The 23,939-nt window shown below is 37.1% G+C and overlaps 2 protein-coding genes across 8 annotated transcripts in view; both read left to right on the top strand.

The window, feature by feature from the left end:
* Window positions 1–23,939, top strand: part of SLC35D2 (solute carrier family 35 member D2) — a 62,794-nt gene that overhangs the window by 23,641 nt on the left and 15,214 nt on the right. The gene's annotated exons all lie outside the window — the stretch shown is intronic.
* HSD17B3 (hydroxysteroid 17-beta dehydrogenase 3) lies at window positions 31–23,287 on the top strand. The gene is given in 10 exon segments (XM_063180700.1): window positions 31–1,524; window positions 1,526–1,590; window positions 4,318–4,362; window positions 10,388–10,459; window positions 15,867–15,980; window positions 16,425–16,527; window positions 20,403–20,484; window positions 20,764–20,776; window positions 22,156–22,208; window positions 22,516–23,287. Coding segments are annotated over 10 exon segments (798 nt in total). The 5' UTR covers window positions 31–1,438; the 3' UTR covers window positions 22,681–23,287.

Here is a 23,939-nt window from a genome sequence, read left to right as displayed (position 1 = left end):
ATTGTGTCTTACTAAGATAGAAACCTAAAACTGATTTTTTAGGATACAGCTGCTTACTTTTCTACAGATTTCATATTAATGAACTTAAGGTTTTAAATATGGCATTCATACCATTACAGGTGCCAGGGTATATTTACAAGGAAACATACAAAGAAAAATCTTTACTGGACCAGAAAAAAAAGTTGTCCTGTGCATTGATCTGTTCATGCTCTAAATTTTGTGGGGCTTTTTTTAGCACTGTAGTGAAGTGAGATTAATGAAGAAATGTGATCACCCAAGCGGCTTCCTACCTATTGACTGTGTAAATTTTTTGCAGTGATTCCTGTGGAAGTCAGAGAGGCAAAAAAGAACTTACCTCAGAAAAAAAACACTTAGACTGAACAATTCTTCACATACTTAAGAATTTATTAATTTTCTTCTCATTATCTTGACCTAATTTACTTATATTGGGCCCGTGACTCTGTAGACCTATCTGAGACTCATTACCAACCACAGGAAAAGAAAATGGAAACATGGAAGTCCAGAATAGAAGACTGACAGCTGTGGAAGATTGTGTTTTGATTCCATCATTAAATAGAAGGAATTATTTTAAATTTTGGGGGCATTATTTTAAAAGAGGTATTCAGCATTATTTTTACATGTAGAAAATAGTGATGCCTCTTCAAATTTAAAGTCTTCCTTGAACAGTGAGTGATTTTTTGGGTTATTCGTGATTGATTGTAAATACTTTTCTAAATGTAATATTCAAACCTTTTTTATTTGTTTGGTCTGGCTTACTTATGAGGTTAGCCCTGAGAGGAAAATTAAGACCGCTTTAGTGTGAGGAAACTGGTTTGTTGTTAAGCTAAGACAGTAATGATTTTTTATCTTCTTGTTACAGATAAGCTAGTATTACCTTCCTTGTGATTCAGGCATTATCTTGAAAAGCAGCTGCACAATTATGGGTTTCTATCTGAAGGTGTCAGTAATGTAACATGATAAATCTTTTTTTCTGGTTCCAGTGTGACTTTGTCCTGAAAACCTCTAGGCCACAATTTAACTCTTCACTGTAAGAAGTAGTGTTGATCTCTATTTGGGGTATTCTTTTTTAAGGGTTTGGTTTAGATACATCTCTGGTCTCTATAAATGGTAAACGATGGCAATAAAATTAGTTTTTTTGGTTTATGTAGTTTCCAGAAAAGAAGTGAAACCTTTCCCCTGAGGCCAACATCAGAAATCATTGTTTAGTTTGGATTTTCTCAATAGTTTACAAAAGTGGGTATAATGTAGTGATGTTATGCTAATCTATATCCTGGACATTTCCTGGAAAATGAAATCCTGTGACTTGATTCATCCTCTAAATTCTCTTCCAAGGCTCAGAGACTAACAGTGGGCTGGAAGGAGGCATTTTCCATGTAGAGAGTGTCTTATTCATACAAGCTTACTACCTTCTCTCACCATGGAAGTGTTCCAGCATCAGCTACTCAGTCTTGTTGGGGCTCTGATCTGTTTCTGTACTCTGATAAAATGCATCAGATTCATGAGAGACTTTTCCATATGTCTGAAGTTCTTTGCCTTAGATTTTCTTTCAGTCAATGGGAGAATGGGCAGGTAAAGGAAATTGCTTCACTTTCTGCTTGTAATTGGGTGGTGGATAGTTACATAACTAATCAGGAATGGTTTTCCTTGTATTTTTTCTACCCTGTTCCTTCAGAATGAAACACAGTTTCTGATATATATGGTTTGCTTGGTTCCTTTTTCTTTTCTCCTAAAGCTTTGGGTTTATGAACTTGAAGATTTTGTGTGCTTGGGGAGAATAGAAAACTGGTCAGACTGGTAACAGTTCACACCCTGGTGAGTAGCTGTGAATTCTTTCCTTGTTGCTACTTCTGCTGTTTTCTCTCTACTGCAAATGCTTTTATTTTAGTGGCATTGCCCAGATCCTCAGTTTTCTGGTCTGTGAAGCTGCTAGTTTATGTCTAGCATATGTGCTCCAATCTTCAAAGCAACTTCTCTTGTTCCTGCTGATGTCATTCTAGTGTGTTCTTTTCCAAATTGCTGACCTATCCTTAATGATACCATTAATGAACTAAATTTACTTTAGTCTAAAATCTTCAAAAGCTGCAAGTTGGCAGTGTTTTCTAAGATAGTATGCATTCTTGTAGAATTACACAGAGTTTAACAAGCATCTGCTTCTTCCTGTTGATTATTCATGTGTTTCTTAAGCTCATTGGATGATAAGTATAAAGCAGGGATGAACAGCTCCTGAGTTCCTTGGCTGCCAGTGTTGCTGATGGCAGCTTGTTGTTAAGAAATTACCTGAACAGTAGACTTGTATTTGATTCCTTCTTCCTGCATTAGAATTGATGGGACAAAATATACAAAATTATAAATACATAAAATACATCAATTAAATATATAATTAACTATTAAATATATGTTTAACTACCACATCTTCTAGTGGATTAATAAAATAAATCCATTCCTGTAGAAGACCTGCCTGAATACCACACACTTCTAAGGCAGTGCATAGGGCTCATTTTAACTTAAGTGAGGCAAAGACCTCCCTTCTGTGTATGAGATGAGGAACAGCATGTGGAACTTGCTGTGTAGAATCTTTCTTTTCACTTCAGGTTGGAAGACTTGTTTCTTTCAATGAACCTTTATGCTGTGTTTCTATAAACAAAGTCTTCTGGCCCCAGTAAAATTCATAAGGCTCAGATAATTTGTGTTATCATGTGGCACATGAGATTCTGAAAATCATGAAAATTAAAGTTGGCATGTTGACCGCCCTGGCTGTTCGTCTCTGCATGGTCATGCGTAGGATGGCCTTGGGACAGCCCGTGCTTCAAAGGACAAGTCTGGACTCTTCAGATTTTCAGTTTTCGAATTGTTTATTATTTCTTACCTACAAAATTTTCTTTCAGCCCAACAGAGGTCTGACCAGCAAGGCAGCCAAGGGCACTCTGCCCTCCTGCTGGGCGGTTGTCTATTTTTATACTAAAGACTACATACATCATATTTACCTTTATTTCCCAATACCTTTCATTCATATTAGCAAGTGACCAAGGACCAATCCCAAAGTGCCAACATCACCACAGAAAATGGATGACAAGAAGAGGAAAGAAGAAGGACAAGACACACCCTGATTCCTCCATCTTGTTTCCATAACCCCCCTGTACCAAAATCCCAAAATCTATATTTTCACCCTGTAAATACTTCATTCTTACACCATTCATTCCCAAGTGACTCTCTTGTCCTCAAACAGGTGGCACATCCCTTGCAGGGTCAAAGTCCAACCACCAGGCGCTTCTGGCAACATTCCAGGGTTTCCGAGCCCCCCAAGGGTTGTCTCGGTAACTCTGGACATCCAGAGTGATATGCTGAGTTGCCACAGCATGTGGAAGCTTGTTTCTCAACAGACTCTTCACTTTTCATCTACAGATCTGTTAGGAAACTTAATACCCACCGCTCCTTTATTGGGATCTCATTTCCCTGTGAAATCAGAGAAATCAGAGAATAAATGTTCTTCTGTTGGCAACACCTAACCATTCAAAACCACTTTGCTTTCTATATCTCTGTCGACACAAAAGTCCTTAATCCACATTTTTTTTATATTGACTAGTTTTTCATTTGCTCTAAAACTTACCAGGTTTACCTTGGAACTGCTTTGGTTATTTCTTCTCTATTTCTAAGGTGTTAAGAATTTTTATTTTTGTAGTTCCTCTTTTTATTTATATGCATAGTGTTTAAAGTTCAGGGTACTTTACAAATGCCAGGATTTGTTTATTTTCATAGTAAGACTAAATCCAAAAGTAAACAGAATAGTACAGCTCTGAAGAAAGAGCATTTTATAGGTGGTGGCAAGTTTGATGTGATCTTTCCTTACAGACAGAAGTCTTGTGTGAGAAATTGTTGTATCAGTTTCAGGTGGTCTTTATCTCCTACCATTCTGCCACCAGCATATAAATTCAAAGCTTGCAAAACAGAACTTGTGAAAATACATACATGGAAGAAAATTCTGCCGGCTCTTCAGCAATTGACTTGTTGCTTATGGACATCACTGAAAATGAGAGTAATAGCTACCTCCTGTAGCTATTACTACCTTGTATGGACTACCTTGTATGGACTACCTTGGGGAGAGATTTGCTTTAATGACAAAAAGTACTGAATGAAATAAGAGATGCATTGGTCACAAGGAAAAATATTAGGAGACTGGTTCTATTCTTCAATTGAGACATTTAGGTTGTATAATTCAGGAAATGCAGATGATGAAGATTGAACAATTCAGAAATTCAGAGATCCAAATGTAATCTGTATCGTTTTTGCTTTCTCCAGTTGTCACAGGAGCATGAGATGGGATTGGAAAAGCATATTCCTTCGGGTAAAATAGATTGCCTACCTTTTGTTTTACCTTAACAAAATGACAATTGCTATCCCTTCATCAGTGTCTTCAAATTAGTAAAATTATTCTAGAATTCAAAGTTACTGTGACAAACATGGTCCTAATCTTTCTCTCATGTAGAACCAGAATAGCTTTAATCAGATTCTGAAAGGAAACCAGTGGTGCATTTCAGAGGAAGGTCATTTGCGGCTCAGTGGTCTCATCAAATCAGGGAACTAAAATGGGTGATTCAAAAGAGGGCCTATTGTCTGTCCAGAGAAGGAGGTCTCCTAAATTGTCCCTTTTCTACCAGTTTCACAGCTAATCTGCAATGAGCTGGTCCAGTATTAACACACAAAATGTAATTTTGTAGCCTTTACACTTGCAAACACATACTGAAAGTTTTATCTGAAATAACCAATAAGGGAGAAACTTGTAAAAATTAATATAAACTACAAGTTATGGAAAGTATAAGTAATCCAAATGGTTTAATTTAGAATCAGGAGCTCTAGGAGGCTGCAGGAGGAAGAGGGTCTTTGTGCTGTCCCTGTAGCTGCTGCTGTGCAGAGTCACTGCAGCAGTACTTTGCATTAACCCATGATGGTCAGCGCTGAGGGCAGGCTGGCCTTGTATTGTGTTGTACCAGCCCTGCTATTATTGATTGTGACTGAGCAGTATATTTTCTCCTTGGTGTCTTCTTTCTAAAGTGCCTCCCTTTCTAGAAGCTAAACAGCAATGAATCAAGAGTTGCTGTCTTCAGGGTTGAGGTGACTGGGTGGCAAAGAACATCCTGTAACATGCAAGAGCTTAGATGCGATGCCTTCTGCTCATAGATTATAAAATGTATTTCACAGGAAAAGAAAAAAAATTTGAATTGATTTAGAAGGTTTCTGCACTAGTATTTTCATTATGCATTGTTTAAACACCTAGACTGCCATTATGACTGCCATTGTTGGGAATGGCCATACAATAACTACTTTTGAAAGAACATTGAATGTAGAACACTCAAAGACAAATACCAGGTATTAGAGACAAATACCAGGTATTAGAGTTTAACGTTTGGCATAGTTGTGAAAAAAACCCATGTGAGAGAAGGGAAAATGCTATTTCCTGTCTACTCACTAAGTTGCAGTATTAATTAGTAAATGGGATGGGTCTGATGAATATATAGGTCAAGGGAAATGAGATGGGATCAATACAGGGGGAGCAGGTATCAAACATTTTTATCATGTCTCTGGGTGAAGTCCTCTGTTTATGAAGCGGAACTAATTTTCTGTGTGATATTTTATCCATGCGAAGGCCGCAAGAACCTGTAAATGTCTAGATTGGAGCTTGTCATTGTTCTGCTTTGTCTGGGCTGTATGGGTTACGCAAGAATAAATCCCATTAAATGGCCAGCTATAACATGCGAATGGCTGCATTATGCCATAAGAAAAAGTAAACCCACTGCTGTCCTTCTTTTAAACTTGGCTAGAGCCGGATAGATTCTGTGGAACATTTGTTCATTATTTTTGGCGTTTGTGGGATGACTGAAAGTCACCTTTCTCCATGCTGAGATGTACCATCCTCTCCAGGTGGTCCCTTTGATTGAAGCTGCGCTCAGCTACTGCTCTGTGGGATAGATCCCAAGCCCACACGACACGAACTCATAGTTTGGCGCATCATCTTGCTGGCTGAAGTACAAGCACACACTTGTGTGTGGCTTGTAGATAAATAAATCTGATCCTGCTGTTTTAATATTTGTATGTCTTCAGAGGCTCTGGCTCAGCACTGCTGTCTTGCTGCTCTGATGTCAGGATGCAAAATTTTCTGATATTCTTCTGGTGTAGGTTCCTCTGGCATTATGTGCTGGTGTGAAGGCAAGCCTTGTATGATGGACACAGTCTTATAGAGTTTGAGTTCTGATGTCAAGTGATGAATTTCTTTCTGATGCCCTCAGCTCAGGCATGGGACACAACTAATTTAAGGACTCCACACTTTGTAGCATATGCTACAAGATTCTTAGGAGAGCTGGTTTTGTGTTTTGGAAGGCTGGTGGAATGAGGTTTCCTGTGTTTAGTTTTATGTAGAGATCCCAGTGAGTGGTTCATTGGATAAAACTCAGCAGGCAGAGGTCCAGAGACAGATTACAGTATCTACAGGTTCCATACTCCTATTTCCAGGGTTTATGCCTAGATACAGGACTCCACAAAGTCTCTTAAGCTCAAAAGCTGCCTGGGTCTGTATGAAGAACCTGGCAGCCGTGAGGTCTCAGAACACTACATCGTTGATGCCAGGACTCAGACCTTTTGTTTCACAACCTTGTTTGAGAGGCAAATGTGGAACTCAAGTTTATCCTCTTCTGAATGATTATCCAGGCTTCCCTGAAGGCTCTACATGTATTTTGAGTAGATCAGTTGTTTTGAATGACTGACCTTGAAAATGAAGACCCTGACCTTTTAACAGATTGCTGTGATGTCAGAGTACTGGAATTTTGGATCTAGTTTGCTGTATGTACTTGAAAAGCCAGGCTTCTGTTACACTTGGTCCATGAGTTCTTGGGCTTGTAGGGTTTAAACTCACCAGACTTCCAAGAAGAAAGAAAAGTAAGTCATCTGTGAGTCTGCTGCTAGTCTGTCACATCTCTACTCAAGAACTAGCATTTCAGGTACTGATGTAGTATTGTTTGTTCTGCTTTTGTGGTGTAGTAACTACAGATGTGCTTTACCACCTGTTACTGACATAGCACCTCAGACATACTGGGTTTATAGACAAGGCCGTGGCATACTCTGAGATTTGTGGCTTGGCCTCTTCACACTTCTCATGTGATGTCAGGGCATAAGCAGGGTGTGTTTTGGCTCATGTGGTCACCATTCTTGCTACTGTTAATAGTTCATCATTCTCTTATAAGTTAGGCCAGTGCTTGTGTTCAGTCAGTGCTTCAGCAGACCATTTTGAGACAGACCACATTCATTTAAAATTAATACATTTCCTAATTTAACAGCTCCTTAAATCTTAAATATTTGTTTCTTGTCCTGAAATTCTGGGTAGTATTACCAGCAGTATAATATCTGTTAAATATGATCTTAATTTTCCTGTCCTGGTTGCAAAGTATTCTATTTTCTCCACTTGATCTTGGATTTATTCCTGGAAATACTGCTATTGTCCTTGCATTGCACAGATCATGCAGAGCTAGCCAGAAAATTGCTAGATCATCCTGCTCTGTCATCTCAGAGCATTCTGGTCTGCTGGAACAAAACCAGGGTTGAAATATTTGAATCAGAATGAATGACTTTTTGATTTGTAGGGACCCTACAGTTCTGAATCCCAGTTAAAGAAAGACAAAAGGTGAAACATGGATCGTATCAGTACAGTCCTAGGGAAGAGTCTCTTCTCTAGGAAGTTGAAGATTACTGTAGGCAGCTACAGATTCCACAAAGCATTAATAAGAATTTCAAATTATTACATCTAATAACCCGTGTAGAATATAAGGAATTTCTCAAGGTAAATGTAGCAGTCACATGCAGAAGCAGTCATGGTTTGAATTTAAACCTATCTCGCCTTTCACAAAACTTTATTGTTTAAAAAATCAATTCAGACTGAGCTGTAAACACATGCTAGAAAATGCAGAGGGATGTAATACTTGTTTAATGTAGGTTTGAACTTTCAATCATGCACTTTTGAGATCCCAGTGTGCTTGAATTTTCTTTATCATTAGCCCTATTTCTAAATGCTTAGTTGTCATGATTCTTAGTGGCTGATGTTGTTAATAATTTTCTTACATTTAGGCAGACTGAGTCTCAGAAGCATTTTAGTCCTTTGCCACTGGGAGTCAGGATTTCCTAACATATGCAGCTTCCCATTACACACTGGCTGGGAGCCAGTGCTAATTCTTTACTGAGAAGGGAAGCACCATTCTTTAACGTCAAAGCCTTTGTATATTAGGAAAATTCTTTGTGCTAAAGACATCAACACTAAAAGTTACCATCATTTGAAATATTAAGCCAGGTTTAACCTTTCCTGCAAATGGCCAGGGAATTCTAAGCAAAATTGGTTTGTTTGCTCGAGGGTCTGTTTGTATCTCATGGTAATTACAATGTTCTACAAAACCTGTTTCTGGAAAGGATACACATTTTCTATGTGGATGAGGAAGCAAAAGAGACTAGTCAGAGACTAATCAAAAGAGACTAGAGACTTCCTTTGCCTTGACTTCTGGTTAGCCTGGTGCACAGCAACAAGAGAGGTTCCTCTCACTGATAGGTAACACTTTTATAAGGTTGCTCTAAATATGTGCTTTTAGGTGAAATACAATGCAACCTTAGCAGTAAGAATAATTTTATAGTTAGGTTTTAGGAGGGGTTTTTTTATCAAATGACATACAGTGAAAAATGTATGATACTGAGAAACCCAGTGAAGCAGAACTTTTTTTTATTTTGTGTATTACATGGCTGGCAATTTGTCTTGGGTCTGATGATGCAAAAGTCTAAACAATCCCTGTGCAAACACCCCCAAATGACAGAAAGGAGCAACTGGAAGGACCCTGGAAACAGAGACCATATCTCTGACTGAAAATGCCTTGAGTCAAATTCCTTACAGACAATGGAAAATCTACCAGTGTGTAGGCAATTATAGTTCTCTACTTGAGAGCTTCAAGTGGAGTACTTAAAGCAGACTTCTGAAAACCCAAAGCACCCCAGTCTGTGCAGGTGCCCTTGGAGCCCTGATCAATTATGTTAGAGGATCTACGCAATACAGAATTGTGAGAAAGGCTGAAAATGCAAATGGTTGTGGCTGATGCCTTTAGCAGGGCGATATCCCCTTGTATTCTTGATGGAGAAAATTTTTGAGCAAAGGTCCTTATTTCTTAACATTCTCTGCATTGCCTCATGAGAACCCAACAGGACAAACTGTTTCCTCAAATAATTTAAGAAGAAAGTGTTGCAGTGAGTCAGCTATAGAAATGAATAGACCTTCAGTGGGTGGTCTTTGGCAGTCATTTCTTCTTCTAAGCAAATCAGAAAGTTCTTTCAGATGATACAAACTTTATGTTTTGAGATGGCTAATTTAGCTCTTTTTCTCCTTTCTTTCGCAGGCATTTTTCTAGTTTTAGTTTTATCTTTCTTTATAAACTCAGCTCAGCTGACAATTGTTAATAACTTCATTTCAAAAAATGGGGCCATGGCCCTTTCTCTGACTTTGCCTAAAAATCTGATGGGAATGGGGGGGCCTCAGAAAATCAGGAGAAAACCATTCTATGTTTGTTCTGCACATGGTTACATGAAACTGACCATAAATGGATCGTTACATTAAATAGTGTTTACAGCTATAGAATTCCAGCTATTGCAAAAGTCTTTGTGCATGTACATTTTTGTGACTCTATTTTGACTGTTTATGTCTATAATTCACCTTTTTTTCCTTTGATTTTTTAATATTTAGTTCTTTTAAATTTGCATCTAATTAAAAAATAAGAAAAAAACAGTTAAAATTTATCCATCAAACCTGCATCAGATCTAATTTATATTCAGTGAAAATTATTAAAGTCCAAATCTTTTCTAGCTGTTGGGCCTTCAATTCAATAGGCTTAATGTACTTCCTCAGGAAAAAAAATGATGCTGGAAGGTGATGCTACAAAATGACTGGAAAGCCAGCAGCATGACTAGGCTCCGAAATAGAAATAAAACTAAAACTAAAACTAAAACTGTGTTTCTGAGAAATTCCATGTGATTTTCACTCCCTGCAGGCTTTCATTTATTTGAATTTGGCTCAAATTATTTTTATTTTTTCATATTATTGGGATTTGATTGTTGTCCAGTATATTTTTTTGTAAAGGTCCAAAATTATGCAGTGAAGGAAATATTCTGGAAGTCTCTAGAAGACTGATTATTTTTTGGCCTGATTTTAACTTCTATTGTTTATCCATTAGGCAAGTGACAGGTGAATGAAAACAATTTAAAAATTCATTATTACTGTTTTTGCAAAACTGTAAAAAATTGAAAGATCCTTGTTGTCTTACTATTTCTTAACAATTTTATATTCCTCTTTTGTACCTGGCAAGAGGTGAATTAACTATAGTGATGATAAGGAGAACTTTTGAAAAAATGAATTTGGTAAGCATTTGTCTCAAAATTATCCTCCCATTTACCAGGCTGGCTTTACAGGGAACTGCAAATCTTTTCCCTTGTTATCTAGCACAGCAGGCTGCTGGATATTGCTACAGCTGTACCTCCAAGTATTTCTCCAATACTAAGAACATCTTTATATTACTCTGTCCCTTGAGTTCTTCTAGACATGGATCACTCTAAAATATATACTTACTTTTGAAGAGTGTAATGGGCTAAAAAAAAAGAATGTGTGTTCTTTACTGCCTTTAACTGCCCTCAAAAATCTGTAAATACAGATAAATAGGTTACCTTTAAAGTAGTTCTTGGAACAGAGCAGAGGAGGACTAAAAACAAAATCAAAGTACCAGGTTTGTTTTTTGGTTGGTTGGTGGGTTGGTTGGTTGGTTTTTTAAGGCTTTCAAATTACATTTGGCTCTTGATGAAACAGTTAAATAGAGTGCTTTTAGAATTAATGTTCCCTTTCTTTTCTTCAAAGGAAATTAACCATTAATCCTGGTGAATGTCTTGTATAAATACTTTAAGATTGACAGTTAGAATTTATTTAGGAGTCAAATGAGTTTTTATCCTCCATTAACTTTACAGATTGCTAGAATGAAAATCATTCTTTCCACTGTCTCTTTTTCTATACATGGTTTCTATCCAGCAGACTCCTTGATTTACATGTTTAAAAGTATGTGTCAACCCAAGACTATATCTATACAAGTTGGAAAGACTTTCCCTTAAGAAGGCTTAGCAGCTGAGTCCAGCAGAGTATCATCAGGTCCAGGGAAGTTAACTAAGAGAGCAGCACATCTGTATGGGACGTGGCAGACTTGTGTGAAAAAGTCTGCAGATTTTCAACCTGCAGCTACCAAAATCAAGGAATGGACTCAGAAATTTTCTATCCAATGTGCCTCTCTTTTTTTTTTTTTTTTTTTTTTTTTTGGTGGGGCTGGATAGGCTTGTTTTCCTTTGGAAAGAAAGGGGTATTTGACGAGGACAGCTGTAAATTCTTCCACACTTTGACTGAGTACAAGGCCACCCACTGGACACTTTCCTGACTGAGGCCATACTGCTCTGCACTGTGTAGCAGCATGCAATGAAGGACTTGCCTGTCCTGCAAACACTCCTACACCTTCTGCACACATCCATGGCCTTTCAATTGCTCAGTGACAGCTCCAAGCTTCACTGACAGCAGCAGTGTTATCCATGTAATCCAAGGTGTGGGGAGATGTGTTGTGTGACCCCAGAAGTCAGGCTACACTGATGAGATTTAGACAGTGTTCCACCTGGTTGTGGTCATAGCCTTTCCCGCAACTTGCTGAAATAGGTGACAAATCCCAGTGAAGTGTTTCAATTGTTTTCAGCAGGTTTTAGCTGAAGTCCAGAGTGAGTCATTTGTTATTTATTGTGTCAGGTTGGAAATTATAATAATAACAGATAGATGGCATGAACAAAAGGAAAGAGAGCAAAATACAGTGACTTGCTCCATTTTCAAACTGACTGTATTATTTGCCTAATTATACTGCCACATCTGTTTGGATACTGAGTGCTATAAATTAAAGGAGTCTAAACTGTGGGTAATTAAAGACATCTCAATGTTTGGCTTTCCAAGTTCTGTCAGCCACAGGTGTGCCTGAGAACAGCACTCAGAGCTGGAGCCGGCAGAAATCCACAGTAAGAAAAACATTTCTCCAAAGACACACTGGAATTGAAAACCAGATTTCCATTAATTCAGACTGGAAAGCTCTTTTAAAATTAGATAAAAAATACCAAAGTAGGTGTTACAGAGGGCAGACAGAATCATTAGCACAGGTATACTGCTCATTTAACACATTCAGTACTGTGGCTGTGAAACATTGATCAAGCCACAATACCAGGGGATGAGAAATTATGGAATGCTACTAATTGCAGTCCTGTTTCATTTCTTCTGCTTACATTTCCTGAGCAAGCTGTACAGGCAGAGCTAGGTCCTGTTTGCAAAATACTCCCTTAGGATCCATTTATATGTTAAGGATCTGTACCATACTGTTGTTAAAGTCAAATAAACAAACAAACAAACAAAAAAATCCACTTCTGCAAGATACAAAATTCCTCAGCACAAGTGTGGTTGGGGTTTGTAGGGTTTGATTTTATTTTTTTATTTGTTCTGATTGGTTGTTTTGGGGTTGGTTTGTGGTTTTTTTTTTTTTTTTTTTTTGGTGGTGGTTTTTTGTTTGTTTGTTTTTGTGTTTTTTTAGTAGAAACAAGTATTTTTTAAATGAAAAATAAGGTATGTCATCCTCAGATACAATAAAAATACAGCTGTAGCACTTTAGATTAGCAGAGAACACAGTTAATGAATTTGGATTTGGTGATGCAGGAAACTATACAGAAATTATGTCGGCTACTATAGAATTAAGTAGTGAATAAAAAAGGAACCCACACAGCCCAGGACAAAATATACCTTACTCCCACAAAGACCTGTGAAGATGCTAATTCATTCAGCTGTCCTCCCTGCTATAGGCTGAGTTTCCAATCTGCTCTGCTGTGTCCTCTGCCTCTTGTCCTGCCTGCTCCAAGAAATAAGCAGGTAACATAGTGAGTTCACTGACTAGCATAAAACAACTCATCTCACAAGCCTTTCTGCAACCTAAAAGGACATTTAAAACTGTCTGTTGTGTCTTGCTGGTCCCTTAAGGTAAACTCCTCAATTTACTCTCCTATCTGTAAATTTCCACTGAATATGAACACTGCCTAAGATTTAGTGCTTCTCTCTTTATATTCAAATGTTGCTGTAGTACTTCAAGAAGGCCTTTCAAGATCAGTTCTTGGGCATTCATTTTGCTACATTGATTTTCAGAACATTTTTGTAACTCTCTAAACTATCTAAATAGGAGGGGAGTGATTCTGGAATGCTGTATATACTAAACAACTTCATACTTCATTCTGATTTATTATCTTTTCGGTAAATTTCAAAAAGCAGCACATTATCCTATCTGACAGCAGATTCCCAAGTGGTCTAAGGCCAGAAGAAGTTAGATGTAAAAGTCTAAGAAATACATCTTATAACACATTGAACTAACCAAGTTGGTTCCACTTTTAATTTTCCTTAAATTAGTTTTTACTCCATGATTCAAAATAAAATAGAATAAAAAATTTTAAAGAAGAAAAAAGACAATAAACTGTCCTGGTGTTTGAAAAGCTAGGCTTTTTACTCTAGGACACTTAGGACTTTTAAACAGAGATGTAATGGCTTGAATCTTCAAAGACTATCATAAATCTGTCATAGGGAGGGAGAGACATAAGAAACGTTGGAAATTGTTTTTTGGCTCTCTCCTTTGCAGAATTGCTATAATTTTCTGAAGAGCTATCCCTGGGTAATTCATTTGTCAGCATGAGAGTTTTATTGTTTTTTAATATATTGGTTTATTCTTATAAGAGATGGAGGAAAGCCATCTGGAGTACTTGTTTGTTGGCTGACAGTGCTGGTTGCAGCCATACAGTTCTGTACAGACAAGGAGTTGCAGAGAAAGTCCAAATGGCTTGTTTGATCCTCATTTTTATGTTACTCTAGTTTTGGCTGCCCTTCTGATTGCCCACGAGAAGGATGGCCACAACATCACTATACTTTTTAAGACCATCTCGTTTTGTTTATAGAGCTCTTCAAACAGAAGGTCACTGTAGGTGTCTGCTCCAGCTGTTGCTCTGTTCTTTCCCACTCACTGCATTTACACTCACAATGTCCTTTTATTTATAGTTTCACCATTCGCCCAGCCTGGGACCATGACGGGGTCATTTGCCACTAGAGTTGCTTTTATAGGTTGAAGGTTCAAAGGATGTTTTGTCCCTTTCATACACAGAACTGCAGCTTAGAAAGAGGGCAAGAAAAAGGGCAGTCCTTCCTCCTTTCTTCTGTCATGGAGACAGATGTCCTCTAAAACTGCACACAAGATGCAGCACAGATTTCAGATCTGCAGTCAGTGTGCTTGCTGTTTCCTTAGACTTCATTACTTGAGTATTGTAAGGTGTTCAAAACTTGCAGTTTGCGAAGAGCTTTGAGGGGCAAAGAGGAACAACTGGAAGGGAGCAAGTTTATCTCATCCTCCACTCAAACAGAGGTTCTGATTTGTTGCAAATTGATCTGCTGGACCCAAAGCCAGCTTTCTGCATCCTTGCTCTCCCACAGGAGCTGGCACAGGGCCTCTTCTTAGTGAATGAGCACCAATGGATGAAACAAAATTTCTGGGTAATAATTGAGCAAGTCTGATTCCGATTCAAGGCAATGCTCTCTGTCTTCTGTATGATAAAATCAGAATACAGGCCAGCAAGAGACATTTTGCCAAAAGCCATGCACAATTTTTGCCATGAGTATGCACCTGAATTCCTGCCACTTGCAGAGAGCCTGCAATCTGATACTCTATTGACATTTTCAAGCTTTGCCTGTCACTTTTTCAGCAAACTTCATCTGGATTTCAGGTTGCCCATAAAACTTGAAAGCAGGTTTAGTAGCAAAAATTTACAATGTGAACATCTTGTTAGAGGAGACCTTATTGAGCCCTTTTAAAGGAGAGCCTTGCCTTTAAAAATGAGTAAATAAGAGTTTCTACTTCTTTTCCTCATGAAACTACATTGAAAATATGAACAGCAATAAACCAACTCCTGAAAAAAATGGCAATGTACAGCTGGGCTCCCTTCCTGCATAGAAATGACATTGGAAAAATCACACACATTTCCCTTTCCCTTCTAATTGACCTTGTAAAATTTAAGCTATAGCCTCCCTAAAATGCCTTTCAGTGCTGCAAAATCCCAAGAAAGGTTCAGACTATGAGAGGACAAATGTTAAAATAGGCAAGGAATTTTTCAAAAATAATACAAAAAGTGCTGCATCCCATCCATCCTTGTGTACCCCTCCTCTTGTGTAAAAAGATAAGTTCCACTTGTTAAAATGCTTATCTTATCCATCAAAATTATTTCAAACTGTTCTGCAAAGCTGTGCTTGTGTAGGGGATCTGGCATCCACATTCATTTGTTTAATGTATGCTGACAGTGTTCATCTATAAATATTATGATAACAAGGGGAAAAAGTCCTGTGTGTCTTATTTCTGAATTTGTTTTGCTTTACCTTACTGAAGGACTAAAGGTCTTCTTACAAGACCTAATGTTGTTTAGGTCATGTAAGAAAAATTCCATTGATTGAATCCTTCCTATATTTGCCAGGCCATTTTCCTGAAAACAGCTGGGTAGAGTGGGAGTGTTATGCTTGTGTTGTATTATTTCTTAGAGTAAGAATGTTGAAAAAATTGCTTGATGTATGATGGACATTACTTAGCAAGACATCTGGTTGTTTCTCCCATTAATTATTACAGCTCCCCCTCTTTCTCTGTAGATGCAAACTGAGGTTTTCTTGGCTGGTTGGTCTTTGGTTTTGGGTTTTTCTTTAGTTACAGAGCTGGCCACAGATCAAAAGGTGAAGGTTATACAAGCTGATTTCACTAAAAATTCAGTATACAAGAACATTGAAAAAGATCTGAAGGACTTGGATACTGCTGTTCTGGGTCAGTCATTAAGGTCTGTTAATTGACAAGTATTTTATAGCTGTGGTGTATTTAACAGACCATTGTATAAATGATGTGTTGTAACAACTTGTTAGCCAATGCTTAAAATAAAATATACATAATGAGTCTGTGGCTCATTATCTGGTATGACTCATGAAGCAACAGTGAAAAGATGGGGTTTTGGAAGGTTAAGGAAGAACGTCATCCTTTTAATAGTGAAAGAAATGAAACAACAGCAATACACAAACAGCTTTAGCAACGGTCTGTTTTTCTGTTCCCTCAGTATCAGTGACCTCAGTGAAAACAAAACTTAATGCTAAACAGTGTTTCTCCTCACATGTAGCTCACGATCTTGTGAGTCTTGAAGAGAAGCACTTTGTTTAATTAGATGAACTATGCACTTTGTCTAGATTTGATTCTTAACATTGTATTTTCCCTGACTAGTTAGCAATGTTGGAATGCTTCACAATCCTATTCCATGCCATTTCCTTAATGGACCAAACATAGAAGAATTAGGATTATTCTGTAGATTTCATCTTCAAATGTAACAATGAGGAATGGTAATTCATTGAACAAGGCACAGATTTTGCCCCTGCTACAAGCAAGTGTTAACTGTTCAGTTGGGTTGGAAACGAGCTGGGCCTGAAAAAGCATATTTTGATTTGGGTTTAATGCTTGGAAGAGCTTGAAAGAGAAGAAGAATGGTAGTTTTCAACTAAATTGCAGGAAGCATCCAGTGATAGAGGGGAGAGTGCAGCTGGCCTTGTTGGAACAGGGATTAGCAGACCCCCTGACTCCCTGCTGGTTTGTAGTGTAATGGAGTCCAGTCCATTCACAGCCACAGCTGAAAATATTGGGTTCTTGTTAGTGTTATTAAAACTTAGCTTCTTTGAGACATATTGCTTAGGTATATGGAAACAAACAAACAAACAAACAAATTAAAAAAAAAAAGAAAAGAAAGAAAAAAGAGAGAAAAAAGAAACCTCATTTAAGTGCTGTTTACTTTGTGGAGGAATTAATTTACAGTGGTTGAATTGAGTGACAGGATTAAGGATGTGATCAAGTACTCCATTGCCTTATTGTTATTTGCCTTTATATCACTTGCAATGAAAAGGCCAGAATTTCTAAGTGTGTATCTTCCTAGCACCTCTCTCAGGATTCATTCAGTTTTTGTGTCATCTTCTCTTCCAAATCACAGAATCTCAGGCAGGCTGCTTCTGTCAAACTCTTGTTTTAGGATGAGTTTACTGTTTTGTTGCTTCCTGCTGGACCTTGTCAACTGCAAATTATTTCTGTTCCAGGTAGATATGTGACAACTTCCTATCTGTTCTGGGGCTGTAATGTAATTCATTAAAAAGTGCATTACTAGCTTTTCTATGTATTATAATTTAATTCATCGGCAGACAGTGATTTTCAGCAGGACTGTCAGTGTTAATTTAAGGAACCCACCTGTTTCTATTACCTGTGAAATATTTTGATCAGAACTGACTGGAAAATTCTTAACACAATTTCTCAGTTGAAACAGATCCTTGCACTACAGCTGAAACACTTAAAACATTTCACAAATCATTTTTGTTTTGGTATGCAGGGAGATTTCCATCAGAATTAACATTTTCAAGACAGGTAAATCTGCAGTTTGAATTTTAGCACCGTACATTTTTTTTGGTCACAATTCTCTTTTGCCAACATATTTTTGTTTCAATGCAGGACAGAAACTCCAGAATCAGTCTCCTGATTCAGTATTGTTACCCCTTAGTGCTAATTTTGGTCAGCTCCTTCCCCTCCAAGAACATTTAGTATTTCATGCTTTTCAACTCTGATTAAGATTTGTATTGCTCTGCTGTTTGCAAGCAGCATGTTAACATGAACATGAGCAGAAGATCTCAACCTTGACTTTCATGCCTTTCATGTCTTTCTAAAAATGACATGAAAATTAACAGCAGATGTTTGTCCCTCTCTGGCTTTCAAAATTTACATCCCAAATTTGTACTGCTGCTTAATGACTTAAGATAATAAATCATGTAATACCAGTCAGTGGAAGCAAATTCTGTAAGTAGCTTTGTGACATTTCTGCTCACAGGATATAGTATCTATTCTATTTCTGTATCAAAAGAACAGAAATATCTGCAATATCTGAATGCTATATATATATGCCATTCTGTACCCTCTTGATCTGGATACAGGAGGTTTTTCTTTTTGTCATTTCCCACGTTACCTATATTTCAAAATCAACCTCTTTTGTTTTTGCAGTGCCTGGGCATTGCTTACCCCACTGCTGCAACCACATCCTTTTCAGTGTTCCACGAATATTCACTTTTCTCCAAATTACAGAGAAGAAAGTATTCTCCTAACCAGCATTCCTCATGGTTAGGTTCAAATAATCTTTAAATCTTTTTGGATTTCCTTTCCCCTCCCTGTCTGGATTCCTGCTAGATCCCGTTCACCATTTCTTGCAGTGTAATGCCTGAGGTCCAGGTATCCTGGCTCCCACAGATGTCAGTGGGATTTTCAGCACTGCAAAAGAAAGACCTTTTCCCGTGTTTATTTGGAAATTCCTCTTCATCCAAGCTGATGCGACTGACTGTGTTTTCAGCCTTGTCAACCCCACACTGCTCCTACTATCCTCTTGAGCACAATAACACTACTGAAAAAAATATCAGGAAATAACAAGTATTCTATTAAACTGTGCCATTAATTTGCACTACTTTTCACTTCTGCCCTTTTCAAGTTAGGTCACACTGCTGTCCTGACACAATTCATAGTGTTAGTATAACTTCTTCCTGGTACTTGGGCTTCCTATCAATAATACCCTTCAAAAGCGCGAAGAAAAGCTGATTTCTTATCTGAAAAATGAATCTAATTTCACTTTAAAAATCAGATTCATGGTTAAGTCTATTGCTAAAATAAGAATGAAAAAATAATAAAATAATTAGCACTAAAAAAGATCCTAAAGCTCTTTCTGGTTGCAGGAAAAAAATTATATATTTTCCTGATTTTCTGCAATTTCTGATCCAGCCAGAGGCAGAAGTGAAAATGCAAAAAGAACATGGAGTTGACTTTCTCCTTGCAGTTATGATTCCATGTTGAAGAATTATGAAATTCAGAAACTGTTTAGCTTTCGATAAACCTAAGACTCTCTCACTGCTTAGAAGGATAACCTTTGGAGTTTTTCAATAACTCAGATGATTTTCAGGCCACAAGCATTTCTAAAATATTTTCCAAAATGTGGAATGTGCCATATTTTAGCTATTTGAGCTGTATATATATGGCTTGATCAAGTGAAAAAACTTGTTATTAAAATAAAATCAGTTCAAAAATGCTGTCAGGAAGATGAGGAATTGAAAGAATTCTTAAAATACTTGTCATATAGTTGACAAAAATTGTTTTGAAACAGATGCAAGCAAGGTATTTTTTCTATAACTTTGAACTGTGTTAAGCTTCTACCTTCAACGCCTTTAGTGGTCGTTAGGATTTTTCATTAACTTCATTAACAGTCTATCAATCAGTAAGATATCTTCTACTTCTGTTATTGCTTTATGATTATATGTATAGGAACTCCCACAAATTGTCAGTCAATTGTAGAACAGAGAAGAAAACAAAATATGTATCTGTCCCCAGTTAAAAATGTGTGGCAGAAATAGAATAGGATGTGATGGGCCTAACAAAGCAAGAAACAGCATTTGAATATATTATCTATTCTTCTAAGAGTGGTAGTTTGGCTTGGAATAATGCTTTTCAAGCTCTGGAAATACCCATATTACTAATCAGAGACATTAATTCAGCTGTGCAATTAAGGATCTCTGTCCTCTTTTTGTACTATGTGTATTTTAGACATGGGGTCCTTAAACTAGAAGTTTGGCTTTTTGGGTGGATTTTCTAGAAAATATTGTTAAATACTGCATTTTAGAGGCCAGTACATGCTTTTAGTTTTGGCAAAAAAAAAAATTCTTATTGTTTAATTTTCATTTTGTTTTGTTTTGTTTTTCCTTGTTGTTGCTAAATGCATTGGGTTTCAGTGATGTGTACAGGGAGTTGTGAATGGGGAAGCTAAACCAACAGATCCATGGAGCAGTTAAAAGAATGTGCTGGCTAAAGAGCAAAGGGGATCTGCCAATTATTTAGGAGAATAAAAACTTTCCTCTGATGACAGACTTTTTTGTCTGTACAATTGCATGTACAATGTCCCCATGGTTCTGATTGCAGCAGGCATTCAATTTTCACTTATGACATTACTCCTGTCTGGTTTAGACCAAACTAAACGGTAAAAAGGGGGTCTTTTGAAGGCACATTTGACAGTATAATAGGAGACCTATGCCTTCTGGGGAAAAAATTGTTTTCTGCTCATACAGAAATATACTACTATACTTTTACTATAATTCTGTAAAGTGTAAACAGAATGTAACTGTTTAAATTAAATTTCAGTCAGAAAGTTCTAATTCTGAATCTGTCCTCTGGTCTGAGTACTTTCCCTTGTCCATTATATACAACGTACTCAGCTACTAAGGTAAATCTTTCACATTGCTTTATGAAGAAATCCCCATTAAGTGTTTATCAAAGCATTGTATCAGTATAACAAATGGTCAGATTATAAATAGCATTGCTCCATTGAAATAATGAAGTAATGTAAATTAGCAATACCTGACAACCAAAAATGAGTGAAACACTGTAAATGAAGTCAGCTCAGGGTATGTCTGATCCTTGGAATGATTTTGCCTTTGATTAAATAGTATTATACCTGTGCTCACAATTTGTCTTCATTCTGGAAAGTTATGAATTTTACTAGGCTCATTTATGTAGTTTATTTAAAACTGTAGATGCACAAAAGTGCTAGGTTTTGCTTATGGAACCAAGGATAAAATTTCTGGTAGGTGACTGGTGAGTTGCCTAACTTCATAGATTTCACCTAAATTTTTGCTCTGGATTTGAATCCATGAACTCACAAAAGTGAGGAATGAATGATTTTGAGTAAAACTCCAAAAGTAACTTGATCAGCTCAGGTTTCCTTCAAATGAAAAATTCTAATGATATTTTCTTAAATGTAGCTAAAGTTTAGATTGGCAAAAAAAAAAAAAAAAAAAAAAAAGAGCTATTCTTGGTAAGAATATATAGTTTTCTATTTCCTTTTTCTCCTTTTATATAAATCCCTCATTGCTCCAAATTTGAACTTCATTAAAACCAGACAATTTTAGTTCCTTAAAAATGTTTACTTAACATTATTTCCAAATAATATAGTACATTAGTAGGGTTATGTTGTCTACTTGTCTTTTTACATTCTCAGGTATCTTTTGACTTTGATGTTTCTTTTGTTTTGGCTTGGTGTTTGTTTTTGTTAGTTCATTTGTAATATTTTTTTAGTCCTCTGGAGGGAAATTATTTTACTTGTCAACATTATATCATGCAATATCATGACAGTGTTGACATTACAGTTTTAAGACTATCAAATGATGGGTTTGGAAAACAGTCTCTTTTTTTTTCTTTACTTTTATATTTTTCATTACAGAGGAGCAATTCAACCTCATCAGGTGTCTGACTATTTCTCAAAGATCTAACTCCTAAAATCTCTCTTGAAAGAATCTCAACATTTGCACAAAATTAGTATGTGCATACTCTTCATGGTGTGGAGAAAAAAATAAATCTAAAAGATTGAAGCTAAAACTTTCCTTCAAATTCAGAAATACTTTGAAACATTTATCTGTAGGTTATGCTACTAGCTAAATACTGAAGGCACGAGTTTCATTTTGCTCCACTTTTCATTGCAAAAGAAACAACAAGTGCAAGTGTCCGACTGGCACAGTAGGGATCATCCAGAGCACAGAGCCACATGAAACAATAGCTAGAATAAGTGGGACTCTACTTTTTCATTAAAGTGCCGAAGCTTCCAGTGCAGTCTACAGTAACACTTGTTGCATGTCCAGCTCAGGACAGTGCCAGGTTCCATCTTTCCTGGTGCAGAGAAAGAGTCAGCCTCGCCCAGGTGTACCAGCAGAAACTGTATCTTGAAAACTTCATTTCTGTGCTTCCCACCAATGCCCTGGGCTTTAGATTGTACAATGCTAGGCCATTTGTGCCAAGGACATGTTCACACTTATTTCTGAGGATAGTGAAAGCACTGAGCTTCCTATGCTAATGTTTTGTTTTGTTTTGTTTGGTTATATTCTGTCTAGGCTTTTATAAGCACTTCTACAACCACTGCAAGCAGAGTATAAGGCAAAGGGAAATATCATACAGGTGTTGCTGCATCTTGCCATATTAGCCTTCATTTTAGCAAATTCTTCAAGAATGTTTGAGATGTCTAAATCTGTGTTGTGTAGCTGTCCTCAGTGAACTGCTGGGTGACTCTACAATATTTTTGTCTCCCTCTATATGCAGCTTGTTTCCTTATTTCACCATAGTACTATCACTGATTCCATATAGTGCCCTAATCCATTGCAAACATCAGTTAGAATATGTCAGATCCTGTGGGATTCTGCAGAGTGCCTTATGTAAGTATTAGATGGCATTACACTGTTGTTATAATTTTTTTTTTTTATTTTAGATACTGATTCCTTATGGTGTTTCTGCTCCAATGTACCAAAACCCTTTTGTTATTACAAAGACAGCAAAAGAGTTTCTTAGTGAATCACTGGAGTATATCACCTTTGGAGATGAGATTTTTGGATGTTTCACCCGTGAAATTTTGATTGAATTTGGGTGTGTGTAAATGTCTTCCAAAGACTCCAGCCAAGTCTGTCTGGGCTCAGCCTGCTCTTTTCACTTTTTTGTAGACCTTGGATATTAAATGAGAAAGAGACAATCGGTTGTTGGAGCTAATATGGCACCAGTAAAATATGAAGAGAGGAATACATAAGTAAAACGTAGTGGTTACAGCACAGTATGGTTTTCTCTGCTCATGAGCCTTGAGTGAGCTTAGTTTCATGTCTGGTTAGTCTTTGTCCTCCCTCCAGCTGCCTGTTTTCATGACCTTGCTAAGGAATTTTCCAAGACCTCTACTCCTTCAGAAAAATTGGCCAGCAATTTCAAAAGTTTTTAGTGGGGGAGAGGAAGGACATAAAACCTGAATGTACTATCACAAAGACATCATTTCCTTGGATACCATGCTAACAAAATAGAGTAAATATTTATACACAGCAGCTGTTAATGATGAGCATTAAATGAAATTGTAAGAAAGGCGACAGATTTGCTGAAAGCACAGGAATTAACATTTTCCTCCAAGAGAAACGTGGTTACTTAAAGCCTGAAGTAAAAGCTTTTGTGGGCCTCATATAGGCTCTAAGAAATTTATATTACCATTTTGACATAATCTTAAAGTTCACCAATAATTATACTTATTAATAAAATTATAATTTGCTTTATTTCCATCTTGTTCACAGTGTATTTTCATGCTTTCAGTGAGTGTTTTGTGTCTTTGGTTTCTTTGGAAATTTGCAAGAAGATAAAAAGAAATCTCAGAATGTAAAGTACACACTGGGCTTTAGGAAGCCTGCAATGATAAAAAAAATTCTTTCTTTCCAGAGCCTGTGAGCAGCTCTGCAATATCCAATATGGCATGTAAGAGGCAGCAACAGGGAAAAGGATGCACAGTAATTCTACACTGCTGAATTAATCCAGAGGACAAGTGTTTTGACTGGATGGCTGTCAAATCAAACTGAGTGCTATTAAAAGTTATTTCAAGGACAATGCAATCACCAGGCATAGTCATTGTGGGATTATAAAAGGAAAGTCCTGCCTAATTAATTTGATACCCATCTAGAATAGGGTTACTTGCCTAGTGGATGAAAGGAATGTGGTGGGTAAGGCTTTTCTTGAATTTAGTAATATTTAGTATGATTTTGGTAAGATTTTTGATGCTGTCTCTCAAAGTGTTCTTCTGGACAAGCTGTTTTGATGATCAGGTTCACAGTGGATGGAAAACCAGCTGAATGTCAGAACTTCAGGGGTTTTAGTTTGTGGGGCTACATC

Source organism: Melospiza melodia, chromosome Z (assembly GCF_035770615.1).
Source record: "Melospiza melodia melodia isolate bMelMel2 chromosome Z, bMelMel2.pri, whole genome shotgun sequence".
Classification (NCBI taxonomy): Eukaryota; Metazoa; Chordata; class Aves; order Passeriformes; family Passerellidae; genus Melospiza; species Melospiza melodia.
The sequence above is the reverse complement of the archived record's forward strand: the minus strand, read 5'-3'. Positions and strand labels throughout refer to the sequence as shown.